Source organism: Puma concolor, chromosome D3, assembly GCF_028749965.1.
Source record: "Puma concolor isolate L17-30 chromosome D3, mPumCon1.1.hap2, whole genome shotgun sequence".
In the NCBI taxonomy this organism is placed as follows: Eukaryota; Metazoa; Chordata; class Mammalia; order Carnivora; family Felidae; genus Puma; species Puma concolor.
In genome coordinates, this window is record NC_141678.1 from 22,773,501 (window position 1) to 22,791,704 (window position 18,204).

Below are 18,204 nucleotides of genomic sequence, written 5' to 3' on the forward strand. Positions count from 1 at the left end.
GTGTGAGGAGCTGTCTCCAGAGAAGATTCAGCAAGAGAGGGAAGCAGAGGAGGCCTGGCCCTGAAGTCGATGGTGTCCCATTGAAGACCTGGAAAACACCTGTGAGACTCCAGAGGGTCCTGCGCCAGAACAGACCACGGTAGGCTTCCCTCACAGTGCAGGGCTGGGGCGGGGGGTGGGGGGGGGGGGCGGGGGTGGTTAGATGCCAGCCCCCAAATCTATCCTCAGCACCAGCAAATCCTCCAGTGTTTGGGGGGGGGGGGGTACCTGGTGGCCTGCACAGTTCTCCGAGCCTCAGTCTTCCCAGCTGTGTAACAGGCGTGGGAAGACATTCCCTGCCCATCTCACCAAAGATGTTGAGGTAAAGTGGATAGACTGGATGCTAGATTCGAAAGTGTTATGGGTCACTAAAGGTTAAAGATCACGGAAGAGTGGAGGAGAGAGAACTGGATGGGGAGGCCAGAATCCTGGTTTTATGTGATCCCAGAGGGTCACCTCTCTTCAGGGTATTGATTCCTGGATTCCCAAGGGACCCTCAAGTTCCCTTTACCCCAAAGAAGTAGAGGGTTCTGAGGCCATGGCAGCCTGGTTTTTCCTCAGATGGAGATGTGGCAGGCAGAGGGTCCCTGTCTCTTTAGAAGGGGCTGTGGTGGGTCATGGGGTGGACCCTGCCTGCCTATGCGTTGGGGAGAAGGGCAAAGCGAAGTCCCTCACTGGAGGCTCTGGGGTGTGTGGTCAGTCAAGGTCACGGCTCCTACACTTTTGACCTTGTCAAGCACAGGGCTCGACCACTCTGCTTTGTTCACTCTGTAAGATGGGCCTAATTGTGGAAGCACCAGCTTGGTGAGGAAAAAGGAAAAACACAACTGAAGTCTGTGCAGAGCTTTGTACCAGAGGAGAGGGCACCTTGGCACAAATAACCTGAGAAGGGGCTGGACCCCAATCTTGCCATCAGCAGTTCCTGACTGTGGAGAAGCTTCCGGGATGGCGGGGACATTGTCCCCAGAGCCTGTCCTACGTGAACTAGGTGGTTCTGGGGCCCGAGGTGGGTGGGAAGGGGCGGTGGTGTCCCCAACTCCCTCCTTCCAGATCTCCAGCTGGATCCAGGCACTCCGCCCCACCCCAGCCCACTGAGTGTGGTCATTGGCGCCCCCTTGCGGCCGGTACTCGGGGCTCGCCCCTTCTCTTCCCCACGTAGGTGCTGGGCCAGGCCAAGGTTCGCCCAGGACCCATACGCGTGTGTCCTCTTCCCCGGTCTTGGCCAAGGGCCTCTGCTTACCCTCCATTCGGTGCCTCAGGCATCCCCGCCCACTTCCTCAATCCCCCCTCCCAATTACCGCCCTGCCCAGCCCTCGGGGAGGCACCGGCGCGAGAAACGCCATCCTGGGGCTTGGTGGTGCTGTGGCCAAGGCGGCTACTGCTGACTGGGCAGTGGGGGGCGCTGCAGCCCGCGGCTTGGAGCGGACCTAAGTGGCTGGGCGGAGGAGAACGCAGGGCTCCGAGCCAGGGACCTAGCTCTCAACCTTGCCGGGCCCAGCTTTCCAGGGCACCTGGAAGACTTTCTCTGTCCTCCACCACCAGACCCCAAAGTCCACATCTTGAAAAGCCGTTTCTGGATCCTTTGAGACTGATGGCCTTCTCTAGAACTGTTTTACAGCTGAGGAAGCTGAGACTCCAAGAAGCTTCCTTCTGGAATTCTCACAACCGAAGGGGACTAAAACTCAGGGTTCCCAGCTCTGAGAGTCCAAGTGAGGCAAACCACACACATGCTGTTGGGGGATGTGCCACTAATTTGCTATGTGGCCTGTGGCCTTGGAAGAGTGACTTCCCTTCTCTGGGTCCCACCTGTGGAATTTTAACAGCTAGGTTAGTATCTATAACTTAGGCCCACCTTCCAGAGGGTGTTGCTACCCTCACGGGTTGACGATGTTCCATCCCATTTTGTAGATGTTGGAGGTCTGAGAGATGACGGCCCCTGTCTGAGGGCCACAGCTCTTAAGTGTCAGAGCTATGACTGGACTGAGCCCACCTAGTTCTCCCCCACCCCTCAGTCTCATCCTCCCAAACTTTTCCCTTTACAAGTGGGGACACCGAGGCCAAGAGAGGCCATGATGGTCTCTAAGTTCCCTCCTCCTCCTCAGACCTCTTGGGAGAAATGGGCTTTCAGAAGAGAGTCTAAGGATGGGGAACTATAGGCCACCATCCTCCTTCTGTGAGGGTTCCCTGCTGGCCACCTGCTGGCCAGAGTGCAAGTGGAAGCTCCTGGCTGCGGAGGGGCTGGCAGGGATACTGGCTCTCCCAACTGCCCACTCTGATCCCGGGGCAGGCCTGGTCCCACCCAGAAAGGGAGGAAACGGAAACAGGGTCCTGGGGTGGGGCCGGGGTGGAAGGGGCCCTGCTGGGCAGGAGATCAGAGCAGGATTGTGTCATGGAGTCCTGTGGCTGATAAGCAGCTGAGTGACCGGCCCAAGCAGAAGGAGGGGCTCCCCCGAGACGACACATCCCAGGGACCCCCATGGCCCCTGTGGCCAGTGGGCCCTGCCCGGCTTGCGGGCCACACCTGCCATCCTGGGTCCTGTTGTGGGGAGGCTGTGGGGGTGTGGGGAAGAACCGGCTCCATCACACTCTGTGTGGCCTTGGTCAAACGTTCAGCTCGCTGAGCCTCAGTTTCCATGTCTGTGAAACAGGATTAAAGTGCCTCCTTTGGAGGTGCCAACTAGGACTGAAGTTAATAGGGGACTTTAGGAAGCACTTTGTAATGCTTGCTTTGGGGGACATTAATTGGGACAGAGGCCCATGGTGGCCTTTGGGGTTTGAAGTGTGCCAGCCATGTGCCCCAGAAAGGGTGGGAAGCAGGGCTGGAGTGGCCCACAGGTGCAGGGTTTGTGGGAGACAGGCATCATATCCAGATTGCCTGAGGGAGGCAGGGGGAGGCCTGGCCTTCTCCTTGCTCCCCAGGAGCTGCTCCCCTACCTGGTCCTGTCCCTCCCCTGACTTCAGGGAACTCATCTTTTCTTCTCTTCCCAGGGAAGAGAATGGTCCAACCCTGACTGGGCCTCGTTCCTTCCATCATCCCCACCCACTGGGAGGGGGCCACTCTGCTCTTTCCATCTTATCACCTCCCACCCACCGTCCTCAGAACATTTCCTCAGTCCCTGCAGGCACTGAGGGACAGTTTGGAGAGAGGGCCTGACTGCCTCCCTGACATCATCTCTGGGGTCGGGTTGGGTGGCTCCAGTGAGCTTGACTCGGGAGGGAGCCTGGGCCCCACCTCTGGCTGGCCAGTTTCAGGCTGAGTGGGTCCACAGGGCTGCTTCCTGTTCTGTTTATTGCCTCTGAGTTCAGGAAATCATTGAGTGAAACATCCTCCTCCCCCCACCCTCCCCCCCCACCCCCGGCCCCATGATTATTTAATAGGAGCCGAGCTGTGGTCTCTCTCTTTTGGAAAATCCAGTGGGAGAAGGAAGCTGTCAGCTCAACTCTGACATCAGCTTTGTCCCTGTGCCAAGAGTCAGGGTGGCCAGGGCAGGGGGGGCCTGGGGTGGGGTGGGGAGGAAACCAGCTGCTGGTGGCCCCCGTGACGTGAGGCTGCCACACGGTTCCCAGGGGCGGGAGCTGGAGGGTGAGGGGTAGGGATTTTGGAGACACACTCAGGACACACACACACACACACACACACACACACACACACGGTCATGCCTCCTCGCTTGTGACCAGAGACCCCCTGCCACGCACAGACTCACACAGACACAAGGTCAGATGCATACGTGTACAGGATTCATGCACACAGTCACTTACACATCCACACAGTTACACAGAGGACTCACAAGGTCAGCTGGAGATGTGCATGCTTCAGCTCTCTCCCACAAGCAAACAGACCAGCACAGGCACATGCGTGCACATTTATAGGGTCAGACATGGCTGAACACAGATGTGCAGACACACAAAGGCCCTTGCTACACTCATGTTTGAGTGCTCATTCAGACCCAGACAGACAGACCCATGGGATGCCCGGCAGGCACTCCCAGACACGGATTTAGCCTCTGGGTTGTAGGCTACCCTGCTCCAGCCACCGCCTTTGGTGAGGATGAAGGGCTCCTGTGGATGAGTGAGGAAAGGCCCATGACTGTCCTCACCCCACCCAGGTGGGGCAGGTTGGGGTGGGGAGCTGGGGGTCTGAGGCTACGGAAGGGAGTGGACAGTGGGAGGTTGGGGCCCAGGAGGGCCTTTGTCCCACACAAGGTGATGACAGGCCTCCACCCCACACCAGGAGCACCCGCCCCGCCCCACCCCGCCTGCAGCGCTTCCCGTCCATTCCTGAGCTGGAAGGGATGGCGGATGACATAGAAGTCATGAGTCCCATGCTGCCAACCGCTGAGCGACCTTGAGCAAGTCACTCCTCAGCCCCTCAGGGCCTGGCTTTCATCATCGATACCAGTGGCTTACAAACGTTGTTGACCGCGACCCACAGTTAGAAACACATTGCACCTTACAACCAGAAGATGATGCGCACACTGACACATACAGACAACGGGAAAAAAAGTTTTGTGGAACGGTGCTTGCCCTCGCTCCGGGCGATGCCCGATGATTTTGCCATTCCATTTCCGTTTTGAAAGTGCTGCGGCAAGCCCTCCAAATTGAATCCGTGGGCTGCTAAGAGGCCACTGAAACCTATAGCATGATAGAAAGTATTGCTCTCGACATGTTCCTGCTACAGTCTCGAGCTAGTTGCAGACTCAGGGAGAGCCCGGAGGAGGGCAAAGTGTTTACAGAGGGTATGCTGATGAATGAAGAGAGAGGTGAGCAACCCATTCTAAAGATGGAGATGCTGAGGGCAGACCCCGGAGTGGAACCAGACTTCCTGCAACAACATGGGCCTTGGAGGCAGCCTCTTGACCCTGCTGGTGATGGGATCAGGGCTCTGTGGGCTGCTGCTTCCCTTGCAACTTCTATCAGAATTGAAGAAAAAATGCAGTCACTCTGATTCACCTCCAGGGGGGTGATTCCTGACGCAGAACCAGTCGGGAAATGTCCGGATGATGATGGGGGCAGTTGGAAGCAGGCCAGGATGGCTTCGGGCCTGTGCTTGGCCCTGAGGGGTATAGGTGGTCCCTGCCAGAGATGTGATGGGGTGAGGGTGAGAAAGAGCAGACTATATGCCCAGAGCCTGGGCCTCAAGAGGCCTAACAACAGCTGGGCTCTCTAGAATGCTGAGATGGGAAGTATTACTTATTCCCTGCTGAGGTTCTGGAAAGCTGCCTGTCCCCCCAGGACCCACGCCATGCTCTGTGTACTGACCCAGGGGCCCTCTCTGGCCTAACTCTCTGACCCAAACCCCTGACTCAAGCCGGGGTTTGAGCCCCTCCTGTGACCACTCAGATCTCTGGTTAGAATGACCGTCACGTGTTAGGCACTTTATCTGTGTTTCCCCCTTAACATCCTCATGACAGCATTATAGGATTCCCTACTTCCAGAGGGAAAATCACGGCTCAGAGAAAGGAAGCCGGTTGCCCCAGGTCACACAGCTGGTAGGTGGTGTGGGCAGGATTTGAACCCAGGTTTGCCTGGCTCGAAGCCACACCTTTACCCATGGGCACCACCACCAGCGTAGTCCTGGCTGGCCCGAGCTTGACTTGCAAGACGGGGCCCTGGGCCACAGGAAAGTCCACAAGGGCATGTGGATGGTTTCGTGGTACTGCGGGCTGCCGGCTGGGGCCACAGGTGTAGCTACACTTTCACTTCTCAAGTGTTGAATAATGAGGTGCTTTTCCCTTTTTGGACAGGACACCCAACTTCCAGCGCTGTGCCAGGAATTCCTGAGCTGCTCCTGTCTACTCTGGCTGCCCCTCACTTGCCCTAGTCCTGGACCACAGCCTCTGACCCCCACCTTCCTCCCCGGGGCCCATCTGACTCCCCTGAGCTCATTTCCCAAGTGGGAACATCAAGGCACGGGGCTGGGCAAAGCTGGTGGCTAAGAGCAGCTGCTGGTTGGTTTTTCAGAGAACTGAGATCTTAGCTGGGCACAGGGGAGGGGATGGTGAAGGAAGGAGGGGGCTGGCCTGGGCAGTGGGGGTTGCCCGGAGCACTGTTTCTGGGTCACTGGTCTTGGGGAATTCCCCGATGCCCAGAGAGCTGCTTACCTGGTGAGTAACCGCTACTGGCTGCCCACACAGGATGCCTGACTGTGAGGGTACCTCCCAGCCACCCCCCTGCCGATGGCCACTGCCACACTGCCCTCTCCCCTGAGTGCCCTGAGGCCCAGGAAAGAGACAGACAGACAGGCAGGGGGCTGGCCCCCGCCCCCACATCCCCCCCTGGGGCTCCGCAGGGGGCGGCTGGTGATTCAAGCCCCTCTGAGCTGAGCTATGTCTCCTTCCTTCTCAGATGGGGCCTGGGGGTGAATCAGTTCCTGGGGGCGGTGAGCCCGGGGTCAGCTGCTGTCCTCAGCTCAGGCCTGGGGTGGGGGTGGTCAGGGGCCAGGAGGGGACAAGGGGGGAGTGAGCGGACTGCCATGCCATTCCCCCCCATGTAAGCTGTCTGATCTCCCCGGGGTGTCCCTCAAGGGTCTGTAAGGGTGTCCTGCCTCCATTATCCTCTCAGCTTTTCTCCCTCAGCCCTGGAGTGTGCCCACTTTCCTCATTTGTAAAATGGGGACAAAACCCTCTACCTTACGGGTGAGGTAAGGATCCTCACCTGGTAGGAATCAATGCTGACGTAGAGAGGGCTTGCTGGGTGCCCAGAACTATGCTGAGCCCTGACACCTCACGGCGAACCCACAGAGTAGGTACCATTATTCCCATTTTATTGATGGAGAAACTGAGGCCCCAGGGTGCTCACTTCTCCAAAGTCACCCAGCTCATAACTGGCAAAGCCAAACCTCCAACCCGGCTCTGACTGAGGCCAAAGTCCATGCTTCAAACCACGAAGCTCTACAATGTCTCTCCACGAGACATTTGGCACAGAGAGCTTTTGGAAATTGTGAAATGCATTTAAAAGCTACTTAGCATCTATTCTGGTGTAACCCTAAGCCAGATGCTGTCAAGAGTACAAATGAGTACCAGACCCCATCCAAGCCCTCGAAGAGCAAGGAATAAGACTTGTTTCCACTTGAAAGGAGAGCAGGCAGGATGAGGCAGACTCGAGCCGGTCTGGGCCGTGTGCAGGGGAGACATCCTGGAAGAAGTGGCCTATGTGTTCCTCATCAACCTTTGCTTTCATCAGAGTGGGAGGTGCTTCTGGTATCACCGTGGCCTGCAAGCCAGAGGCCTAGGTTCCAGACCCTGCTGTATTGTCCCTGCATGGCCCTGGGCAAGTGCCTTGACTTCTCCAAGCCTCAGTTTCCCCATCTGAAAAATAAAACACTTGTGACTTTCTAGGAGAGGCTTATGGATGGAGGGTAAGAATCAGCAGAAAAGGAGGCCTGGATGGCCACATGCAGCAGACTGTGTTGGACAGAAAGAGACCTGAGGGGCCCAGGGAAGGTCGACACATGGGCTTACTTCCTGGAGAGGAGATGAGCAAGTGGCTGGCACAGCCACCTGGAGACAGCACCCTGGGGCCCTGACCTGGCAGTGCCCTGCCCAGGCAGAGAAGGGTCCCATGTGGACCCTTCCTGTCCCCCTCACTCTGAGGCAGGTCAAATCCCCAGCAGGCCAGGGTGCAGGAGCAGGACAGGCTGGGGATGAAGTCACAGCTGGAAGGGGCTGAGCTGGGGCTGCCACTCCAGGGTGGGGCCTGGGGTCACGACCCTGGGAGCATGCAGCCAAGAAGGGAGGATGCCTTCCGTGAGGAAGCCGAGGGGAAAACACACACACACACACACACACACACACACACAGCGTAGAGAGGGAGGGAAGAAAACAAACTCCAGGAGACCAAAGCTGGCCTGGAGCGCGGTCTGGGCGGCCGATTCCTGGGGACCGAGGCCACGTTGCAGGCAGCTCACAGCCTGGCGGCTCCAAGACCCTGCCCAAGCTTCCCCCCAGAGGCCGGTGCAGGTGGTGCCTGGACATGGACAGGAAAGGGAGGCTGGGCCTGGGGTGCCAAGGGGCCCACAGCTCTTGGGGAGCATGGACCAAGTCAGGTACCGTGAGAGGGGAAACTGAGGCATGGGAAGGGGGCCGGTTGGGGAGGGAGTTAAATATCTTCTAGACTCTGCCCCCACTTCCTGTTTCCTGTGGGGTGGGGCTGAGATTACATGGTGATTGGGGGTGGATTGTCGGGCTGGCGTGGGACCTGGGGAGCCAGAAGACAGTACGAGGACCCGGAAGTCCACTCAGAAGGATGCAGGGAAGAGACAGGGGCAGGAGAGTGGCAGCACAGGGTCGCAGCCTCTAGGAAAATCAGGGCACCTAGTGAGAGTCTCAGGTAGGGGAACAAGGGGATCCATAGATGGGGCCACAGTGGGGCCTTGGTCAAATGGATTTGGGGTTCACATCAGAAGCACCAGGCTGAGTCAGGTGACAGGGGTCCAGGAGATGTGGCATTAGGACTGGAGGCTGATGCAGCGTTCATGTTGATGTGCTCTGTGTTCATGTCAGGCCTTCATGCGGGAGAGTAGAGGAGTGCTGTTGGGGTCATCCGAGCTAGGCTGGGGTAGGTGGGCCTCCTGGGGGCCTATGCCCACCCACAGTAGGTGCATGGGAGGAGCAAGTGCCAGGTGGGGTCTTCTATGGCCCTCCAAGGAAGAGACCAGGGGGAAGGTAGGGAAGAGGAAGGAGAGCCAGTCTGGACTCTACCAGCCTCCTTCCTGCTGGGAAGTGCCAGCTGGGATGGGCAGTTTTATCACCCCACATCCCAGGCCCTGCTGGGAGAGCATGAGGGAAGTGAGCCTGGAGAGGGCAGGGTGTGTGTGGGGGCAGGGGGACCGACCGCAGCAGGCACGAGGGCTCGTCCTGGCATGATGAGGGAGGAACGCGTGGCTGGGCAGGTCCGGGATGTGGCAAGAGGCAGGAGCTGGGGGCATGCATGGGGGATGGGTGAGGGGGTGAGTACGGGGTGCTAGGGGTCAGGGAAAGGCTGTGCGTCTCCCTGGTCTTGGAAAACCAACTCTCCCACATTGTTTTCTGGTTGGGGTCAGGCCGGCCCTAGGGGAACGAGACATCTCCTGGGACAAAGGGTGCCCCTGACCACTTGAGGGGACAGTGTGGTGCCAGATATGTGTTCTCTGGCCAGCATTCACTCACATCATTTTTTGGAAATGCTTTTTGGGGGGAGCTGTCCCTGTGCTCATTTTGCCCTGGTCCCCACCATTCCTTCCTGCCTCTCCTCACTCATTTACAAATCTAACTGGCCACGATAGACACCAGAATTTGTGGCCCTGCCTTACAGACACCTTAGAGGCACCTTTTGAGGGCCACCATTATTCTCTGAGGCTGAGCCCCAAGGGGCTTCCAAGGCAGGTTTTGAGGGGCAAGCTATTTCTCTCGTCCCCGGCCAGCCCTCAGCATCCTGAGGAAGAAACCTGGGTCTCTGCTTCAGGTGTCCCTCCAGAATGGAAACACTGGACCACCTTCCCCTGAAGGGCAAGCTGGGGTTGCAGAGTTTAGGTAAACCCCAGACACACAACACCTTCCCAGAAGTTTCTCAGGCTGTCCCCAAGGAACTACTAAGTCACAGCAACCTCTCCCCTCCCCATCTTCCCAGCCCTTGCCCAGCCTCACAGGTACCTGCGGTCAGCAATGCAGGCTTGCTGATGGTGGTCAGGGGGTCTGACCCTGTGGAACTCTGGGCAACCTGTCGCCTTTGGAGCCCCATTTTGCCCAGTGGCAATGGGCAGGTTGGAGGAGGCTACCTCTGAGGTGCCCACGTTCAGTTCTGCTTTATTACTGTCTAAAGTCCAAGCAGGGCCCCAGCCCCTCTTCCTGGAGCCTCCTTCTCAGCCAAGCCCCAGCCTGCCTCCTCCCCACTGCCCCCAAAATCCCTTGATCAGGGGGCCACAGGTGCCAGCCTCCATCTGCTTGCCTATGGTCAAGCCACCTCCCCAAACCCAGGTGAGTCAGGGCTGTCTGGAGCACCTACAGCCACGGGGACCCCGATGACTCGGCCTGGGGACCCTCCTTGCCCTCTCCAACTTCAAACAACTCCTAGGGCGAGCCATTCAGGAAAACCACAGGCTGTTTTGTAGAAGAGTTCATTATAATTTTATCAATCAAATTCTTAGAAGAGGGAAAAAGTCTGCTCTCTCCACCCTCCCCCTTCACTCCCCCCCCCTCAACTCTCACTTTCTTCCATTCATAATTTCCTATGATGCACCTCAAACAACTTCCTGGACGGGGATCCCTGCTAAATATAGCTGTTTCTCTCTCTGTCTTACAACACAGGCTCCAGTATATAAATCAGGCAAATTCCCCGTTGAGCATGAATCTCTGAAAACTGCCGGCATCTAAGGTCTCCTCCAAGGCCCTCTGGAGTCCAGCCCATAATGAAGGTCTTGGCGGCAGGTAAATCCACCCGCCCCGCACCGGCTTCCGCGCCCCACTGCCGGTGCTGCGGCAGCTTGGGGCACTTGGCGATCGCGAACGGGACACCCACCCGCCTCAGACACACGGGCTCCGGGCACCCGTGCAACCGGCCCGGGCTGCCGGAGGCGCTGGGTGGCGGCCGGGAGCGAGCGCAGACACATGGTCCCGGCACCGCGCGCCCAGCCTGCCCGGGGGCCAGCAGGTTGGCGGGCAACGGAGGGGGCTGCCGAAGCCTTCCTCCTGCTCCTCCTCCACCTCCTCCGCTTCCTCCTCCTCCTCCTCCTTGTTCCTGCCACTCTCCCTTGCTGCTCTTCCCGCTCCGCTTTCTCCCGATTCACCCTCCCTCTTTCTTTCTTTCTTTCTTTCTTTCTGTCTTTCCGCTTTCTCTTTTCCAACCGCGTCCCGGGCTGCTCCCAGGGAGGGGCACCGGCCGCCGAGCAGCTTGCAAACTCCGGCGGGGACGGAAGCAGGTGCCGCCTCCATCTGCTAGTGCCTGGAAAGCTGTGGTCTTTGCTAGGTGAGCCGGGGGTGTGGGGGGCCCCCGACCATCCCCGGGGGCCTCAGAGCTGCCTGGGGATGTTGGGAGGAACAGGGGACCCAGGAGAAGTGAACTTGAGGCTGCCACTGTCCCAGCAGGGGAGATCCCTGAGGCGCTCCAGCACCCCCCCTTCACCCCAGCCTCACCGGTTCTCCAGCCTCACTGGTCTGCAGACCCCCAGCTCCTGCTGGTGGGCCACCAGGAGAAGCCCCTCGGAAGGGACCTGAGAGTAAATAGGGGAAGCAGGCGCCTTGGGAGGGAGGGGTGACCCAGGACAGGCCCCGACAGCTCCCAGCTCTCCTGTCACCTTTCACTTTCCTTCCTCCCCCACCAACCTGGCTGCCTGTGACCTTTTCCCTTTTCTCTTTTCTGGTTGCACCATTTCCTTTGCCTCCCTAAGGCTCTGAGGGCCTGTGGGACCCCAGGATTTTCCTTGTCCTAATCCAGGGCCTGGGACAAGAGGGGGATGGCATGGAGGCAGGAGCTGTGCAGAGCAGGTGGTGGGGTGGGGGGTGGGGGGGGGACAAGAAATTCTGAATGATGATTTGGGGTTGGAGAGGGGGCAGAATTGCAGAATTGGGGTGGGGTTGAAGGTCCTAGATAGGCGAGTGGCCACATTTGGAGAAGGAAAGCTATAGAAGAGATGGGGGAGGGTGGCAGGCGAAATTAGGGGACAAATGACCCTGGGAGTCAGAAAAAAATGACAGGTTTAAAGAGATAGAAGAGTGTCAACAGAAGATCCACCCCCTCCCCCACCAGGGTCCCATGGGGTCCCCATCTGGGAGACCTGGCCCACAGTGGGTCAGTGAGCATGAAACAATGTGCAGGAATCTGGACCATCCTTCGAGGTGGGAAGATAGGGGCCTCTCTTTTTCTTGAGACTCGCTGGGCCTGGGGCATGGTCCCTTCCACCCAGAGGGGCAAGAGGCCTCAGGGGAAAGGGCTGGGTGGTTGGTGTCACCCTGAACCCAGCTCCCCGCTGGTGGGAACAGCTCGTGTCCTCTCAGGAAAGAGAAGGGAAAACTGGGAAAGTGGAGGGAAGCAGAGCTAGAGAGAGAGAGAGACATAGAAACAGATGCAGTGACCTCATGAAAACCAGAAGCAACCAGGGGAAGATAGAGCCGGAGGGGGAGCCAGGGCACTGGTGTCCCTGGGGAGATGAGGCGCATCTTCTGCCATGAGCCCCCTTGCCCGCCCCCTACCCCCTGCTCATGGCTCCTTCCTGCCTATTCCCAGGAGTCGTGCCCCTGCTGCTGGTTCTGCACTGGAAACATGGGGCGGGGAGCCCCCTTCCTATCACCCCTGTCAACGCCACCTGTGCCACACGCCACCCATGTCACAGCAACCTCATGAACCAGATCAGGAACCAACTGGCGCAGCTCAATGGCAGTGCCAATGCCCTCTTTATTCTCTATGTAAGTCCCCCTTCCAGGTCCTGAGAGAGGAGGGAGGGAGGGGGGAGGGCTGCTGCACTGACCTGGGCTGTCGGGGCTGGTCAGGGAAGAGAGCTTTTGGAGCTGGAAGGAAAGAATGGAGAAAGGGCTTGGTTCAACCACATGCGGACTCCCACAGCTTCTGAGCCCCCCACCCCACCCCCAACCCAGGCTCTGAGACTGGAAGCCACTTTCCCAAGGTGCCCAGTTCATCCTGGGCAGAGCTGGGGGAGAAGGGAGAGGCCGGGCACTGATGGTCTAGGGACTCCTCCCCCACGTGGAGCAGAAGGCCGATGAGAGACAGAGAGGAAGTAGGGGGGCCAGAGAGATGCTTTTGGGAAAGTGGGCTGCGGGTGTCTGGAGGTGCAAAGCCGCCGAGGAAGAAGAGGAGGACGGTGGGTTGAAAGAGCAAGTGTGCGTGGTGTGCCCGCAAGAAGTGGGACATGGTGTTTCCCTTCAGTCCCCTGATGCTCTTGCTGGTGGTGATGACGATCCCTTGCCTGGTGTGGCCCTTGATTCTTTACCAAGTGTGTTCACACCACGATTATTCTGGGCTCTCATAACAATCCCAAGATGCCTACGGGGCAAGTAGTCAGCTCTCTGTGCCAGAGGTGGGAAACTGAGACCCAAGAGCTCACCCAGAGGCTTGGTGGCCAGGCTGAAATACCCGTCCCTGACCCCCACATCACCTCCCCTCTCCCTCTCTGCTCCTTAGTACACGGCCCAGGGGGAGCCGTTCCCCAACAACCTGGACAAACTGTGCGGCCCCAACGTGACGGACTTCCCGCCATTCCATGCCAACGGCACAGAGAAGACCCGGTTAGTGGAGCTGTACCGCATCATCGCTTACCTTGGTGCCTCCCTGGGCAACATCACCCGGGACCAGAAGGTCCTCAATCCCAATGCCCTCAGCCTCCACAGCAAGCTGAACGCCACTGCAGACATCATGCGGGGCCTCCTCAGCAACGTGCTCTGCCGCCTGTGTAACAAGTATCACGTGGCCCACGTGGACGTGGCCTATGGCCCTGACACCTCAGGCAAGGACGTCTTTCAGAAGAAGAAGCTGGGCTGTCAGCTCCTGGGGAAGTATAAACAGGTCATTGCTGTGGTGGCCCAGGCCTTCTAGACAGGAGGTCTTGAAGCATGCAGTGAGTGACCTGAGATCTTAGGCTCAGGCAGCTGTCAAACTGTGGCCAGGGCCCAGAGCATTGCCAGACCCAAGTGGGGACTGCTGGCAGACCCCGAGGGGTTTCTGGACAGTCCATTCCCCTCTAGGTGGGCTGTGATGAAGCCGAGCAGAATCAAAACACCCAAAGGCAGGGCCTATCTACAGCGCCAATTAGAAGAAGGCACCCCTTCCTCTGGAGACTGCAGCCAGGCACTAGGGTGTCGGGCTGGTCAGGGGATTATGGGCTGGACCTCTGTCCCCACTTGTCCCCTTGGCCAGGGACTTTGTGAGAAAACTGTACAAGTTGTCCATGGTGACCCTGACCATGGGGCAAGACAGCAGGAGTCAGGGGACTCTCCCAGCCCCGCAGAATGACTGCCATTGGTGCCTTTGCTGCCCCTTAATGTAGGTTTTGGAAGGTTTGACTGGGCTCGGGCAGGCCAGAGGAGCTGGGGTCCTGAGGACTCCTTGGCCCCTACAAGTATAGCGAGTGGAAGTTAGAGAAGGGAGTTCTGGTTTGAGATGCTCCTTCTCTTGAGCATGATTGGAGAGCTCAGGCCTAGGGACTGGACTATGAGGCAGAAAGTTCCAGAATGAGCTCGCTGGCATTCAGGCTCCTAGGGAGGCAGAAAGGCCACCTTCGGGCCTGGGAAGGAAGAGAGGTCCGGAAAGCTTTGACAAGCTCTCCTTCTTGCCCTCAGGCTTTCCTGAAGCCTGGGATGGCCAGGGTCTGGTGGCTGGACCTGGAGGTAGGGTTTGTGGAGGTGGGCAGGTGGCAAAGTCAGCTGAGGAGGTTCTGAGGGGACCCAGATTCTTCCTTCTGGGCAATGGTCTATAAGGGATGGGAAGGACTAGGTAGTTAAGAGTGGCAGCTCACATCTGGGACCCAGGGAGGCCCTGTGACGTCACACAAAGGTACTTGAGGGGGACCAGAGGTCATCTCTGGTTCCTAGGGCAAGGGAACAGCAGAACCTGAGGTCAGGGTCTCAGAGAAGCCTGAGAGCCGAGAGTGCTGTGTGTCTGACCCAGCATGATTGTCTATTTATTATGATGTCCTATTTATATTAACTTATTGGTGCTTTAAATGGCAAAGTTAATTCCCCTTTCCCTGCTTCCTACCCAACAGAAATAATATGATGGCTCCTATAGGAGCCAGGGCCAGACCTTAGCAGGGACTGGTCCAGAAGTCAAGGATGTTACAAGTGGAATAAGCCTTACGGGTGAAGCTCAGAGGAGGGTCAGGATCTGAGAAAACTGGTGGGGGAGGGGAGCAGGGGACCCGGCTCCATACCCCATCCCAAATGTGACTTGCTCTGGGGGTATCAGGATCCTGGCTGCAAGGCAGGCCGGGCCAGTTTGTGGAGTGGCCAGGGGCCTTCCACAGGGCTGCCATGTTGGTTGGCTCCAGGGGGCTCGTTCAACTCTGTGTTTTCTGGCACCTCCTGGAATTGTGATCAGGGGCAACATTCGTGGTTGAAATGGTGCTCCTAGAGCACTGGGTAAGGCATTCCTGGTGGCCTGCTCTGCTGCTCTTTCCTTGTCCCCAGGCTGCCTCTAAGCCAGCAGTTGAGGGGCTCTGGAACATCCACATGCAGTACCCAGCATGCTTGCACACAGTGGGGAAGCTCCTTCTCGGGTGGCCCAAACACCCACAAAGGGCGAGAGGGCCTGGCTGGACCTTGGGAAGCTGGGGCGGTGCAGGGAGGAGCTCCCTACTCCAGAGAGGAGAACAGGGAGGCCCTGGGCCGAGGACCAGGAAGCTGTGGTCCCTGCTGCCCCACCTCCCCCCACGCCCCCACCCATGTCTGGGCTCCCAGGCAGGGAACCCGATCCTTTCCTTTGTGCTGGGGCCAGGCTAGTGGAGAAACGCCCTCCGGTCTGGGAGCAAGGGAGGGGGTGCGGAGCTGGGGCAGCTGCTAAAAGCAGCATTCTGGCTTCTTCTCAAACCCTAAGCGGGTGGCGGTCCTAGTGGTTCAGCCAATGTGATTATGGTACTTTGCACTCACTTTGCACCTCTCTGTCTTCTCTGAGCACTTTACCCATGCACACCAGGTGGCAGGTGGTGAGGCAGCAGGTGGGTCCTGACTCCTGGGGCAGGGGGCAAGGCGGGGGTGCAGAGTTGGGAGTTGTCCGTCCCATTGGCAAGGCTATTTTGTGGCGGGTGGCAGAGGAGACCATGAACCTCTTTCTGAGGCTGTCTTCATCTGGGTCATACTCACCCTCATCCAGTGTCTGAGCCTGCTGCCCTCCCTGCGCTTTGGTGAACACGGCTCAGAAGGCTTGGGGCTAGCTGGGTCCTTAATCATCCCATCACCTTGAGTACACCGACTCCCAGTGCTGAGCCCACCTGGGCAGCCTCTGAGGCCCAGGGACCAAGGGGATCTCCTTCCCTGAGCCCAACACAGACCCTCTGCCTCCCTCTTCCTGCCTCTGCCCTTCCTGCCCCTATTTCCTGCCCTGCCCCTCAGCCCCCATCCTCAGCTCTCTTTCTAGAACCAATCCAGAAGACCACTTTGCACAGCATCCTGGAATTATGGAGCTTCTGTGTGGAAAAAGTTTTGCAGGGCAGGAAGCTGTCCTTTTCCTCGTTTTTCATCTGCTGGTGTGGACCCACACCTGCATCCTGGGTCAAGAGGAGAAGGGAGAGGCTGTCAGCAGAGGAGGGGGTAGGACAGTCATTTTGTAATTTATGGACAAAGCAATATTGGGGACTTTATTTATTTAAAAACATTTTAAACAAAAAGAGCACCGCTGGTTTATTTGTCTCTCCTCTTCCTCTCCTTGCCCCTCTTTGGGGACTCCCCCAACTCCTTCCTCCTGAAGCAATCCCACCCCACCTTGCTGACTCTCCAGAATAGACACAGCATGTGGGGTTGGAGGCTGGAATCAAGTGAGAATTTCCCTTCAGATGGTACAGAGGTCCTTTTAGATCACCCCACCCCCCGACCTCGATTCCAGTACCTGGACATCTCTCCCATTCGCACTGCTGGCTCCGTTTGTCCCTCCGTGTTTCCCTCCTTCCTTTCTACTGGACAGGACTTGGCCTTGTGGGACAAATTCCTCTTTGATGAATGTACCCTGTGGGAATGTTTCATACTGACAGATTATTTTTATTTATTCAATGTCATATTTAAAATATTTATTTTTTATACTGAAGGAATACTTTTTTTTTTTAAGAAAAAAGAGAAATTAATAAAGAATCTGCTCTTGGCAAGCTCTCCAGACTGTATTGATGTGGGAAGATGGGGCTGAAGGGGCTGAGACTGTCTCTCCACCCAACTGAGTGGAGTTCTGCTCGACAAAGGGCAGGCGGTTGGGAAGAGGGGGGCACTTCCACCGGGCAAGGGTGCTGGCATGGGTGCATGGGGGTGGTGGGCAGAACAGGCACAGGTGGAACAAGGTGGGTGGGTTCCAGACCCTGAAGTGTTGCCCAGAAAGGCCCCAGCCCTCTCACTGTAGCCCCATGAGTCTCTAAGAGCCATTTAACAGAGAGAGAAACTGAGGCTCAGACAGATAAAGCCACTTGCCAGGGGTCCTATTGGCAGAGTGTTTAGCACCACCCCTGAGCTCCAAATCTCATGCTCTTTCTGCTACATGGAACTTCAGGGATCTAGAAAATTCCAGCTGCTGTCCTCAAGGAGTGGCCCAGTGACCGTCCAAGGGGAGCTAAAGGGCGTAGGCATGAATGACTTTGGAGCAGGAAATCTAAGTAAGGGTCCTGTCCAGAATTGTGCAGGATGCTGGGGCCGGGATGGGGGTTTTCTGTCCGGCTCTTCTAGGCCTAAGCAGCCCTCCCATAATGAACGCTGCTGTCCTGTCCCTCTGTCTGTTTCACATGTGGGGACCTCCTTCCACTGCAACCTTCTTCCTAGCCTCCTGGGACTCCTTCCTTGGGGAATAAGGGAGGTTGGGACCAGATAGCCATAGACATAGAGGCTCTGGGGTTTGGGTCTTGGGGCTCCCCCAGCTGAGATTCATTTGAGGATCTGGGCAGTTTTTCTGAGAGTCACCTGCTTGCTCTTTCATGAGCGTTTATAAGCGTCAGGTCCTGTGTTGGGTTCCAAAGGTGAATAGGATACAGTCCAGGACTTCTGGAAGCTCAAGGGCCAGTGGGGACAATGACTGAGCACATCCGGGAGGATGTGAATGATGAAAGAGGCACATAGAAGGTGCCAGAGGCCAAGGTGGAGAGAGCACTCACTGCACTGGGTGTCAGCAGGGGGCTCAGTCGGTGGTCCTCCCTGCTGTTTGTGCAATGAAGGGCCTTGACCCACGACACTGGGCAACGTTGGCCTCACCTGAGAGCTGATCAGGAACGCAGAATCTTGCTTCCACCCCCACCGCAGACCTGCTGAATAGAAATCTGCCTTTTAACAAGATCCCAGGGGATTTGTGTGGCTATCCAAGTCTGAGAAAGGCCACCTTGCAGTCCTTCCTTTTCTCACTCCTCCTGAGTCTATGAAGATGCCAAGTGTAAATCGTCAAGGGCGGCACAGGCAGTGGCTTGGGAGGGGGAGTCTGCCTGGTCCCTGGGGCCTGACCCACAGCTATTTGGGTCTCTTCCTCCCCAAGTCCAGCCGGTGACGGCCCCTCCCAGTGGCC

General features: G+C 57.6%; 1 protein-coding gene across 2 annotated transcripts; it reads left to right on the plus strand.

The window, feature by feature from the left end:
* Nucleotides 1-14,855, plus strand: LIF (LIF interleukin 6 family cytokine). Of its 2 annotated transcripts, XM_086682095.1 has the most exons (4): nt 1-139; nt 10,323-10,442; nt 12,238-12,416; nt 13,150-14,855. In XM_086682095.1, the coding sequence occupies exons 2-4, from the start codon at nt 10,424-10,426 to the stop codon at nt 13,558-13,560; spliced, it is 609 nt and encodes a 202-aa protein (XP_086538221.1). In that variant the 5' UTR covers nt 1-139; nt 10,323-10,423; the 3' UTR covers nt 13,561-14,855. The 2 variants fall into 2 exon arrangements, with proteins under 2 accessions (XP_086538221.1, XP_086538220.1); XM_086682094.1 differs by lacking the exons at nt 1-139; nt 10,323-10,442 and adding an exon at nt 10,465-10,980.
* The last annotated feature ends 3,349 nt before the right edge of the window (nt 14,856-18,204 follow it).

What these genes read in the sequence shown, in the direction of transcription:
- LIF (XM_086682094.1), top strand. Translation starts at nt 10,623, where the DNA reads ATGGTCCCGGCACCGCGCGCCCAGCCTGCCCGGGGGCCAGCAGGTTGG. An exon ending in AAAGCTGTGGTCTTTGCTAG is followed by an intron (nt 10,981 to 12,237) that starts GTGAGCCGGGGG and finishes GCCTATTCCCAG; the next exon opens with GAGTCGTGCCCCTGCTGCTG. An exon ending in ATGCCCTCTTTATTCTCTAT is followed by an intron (nt 12,417 to 13,149) that starts GTAAGTCCCCCT and finishes TCTGCTCCTTAG; the next exon opens with TACACGGCCCAGGGGGAGCC.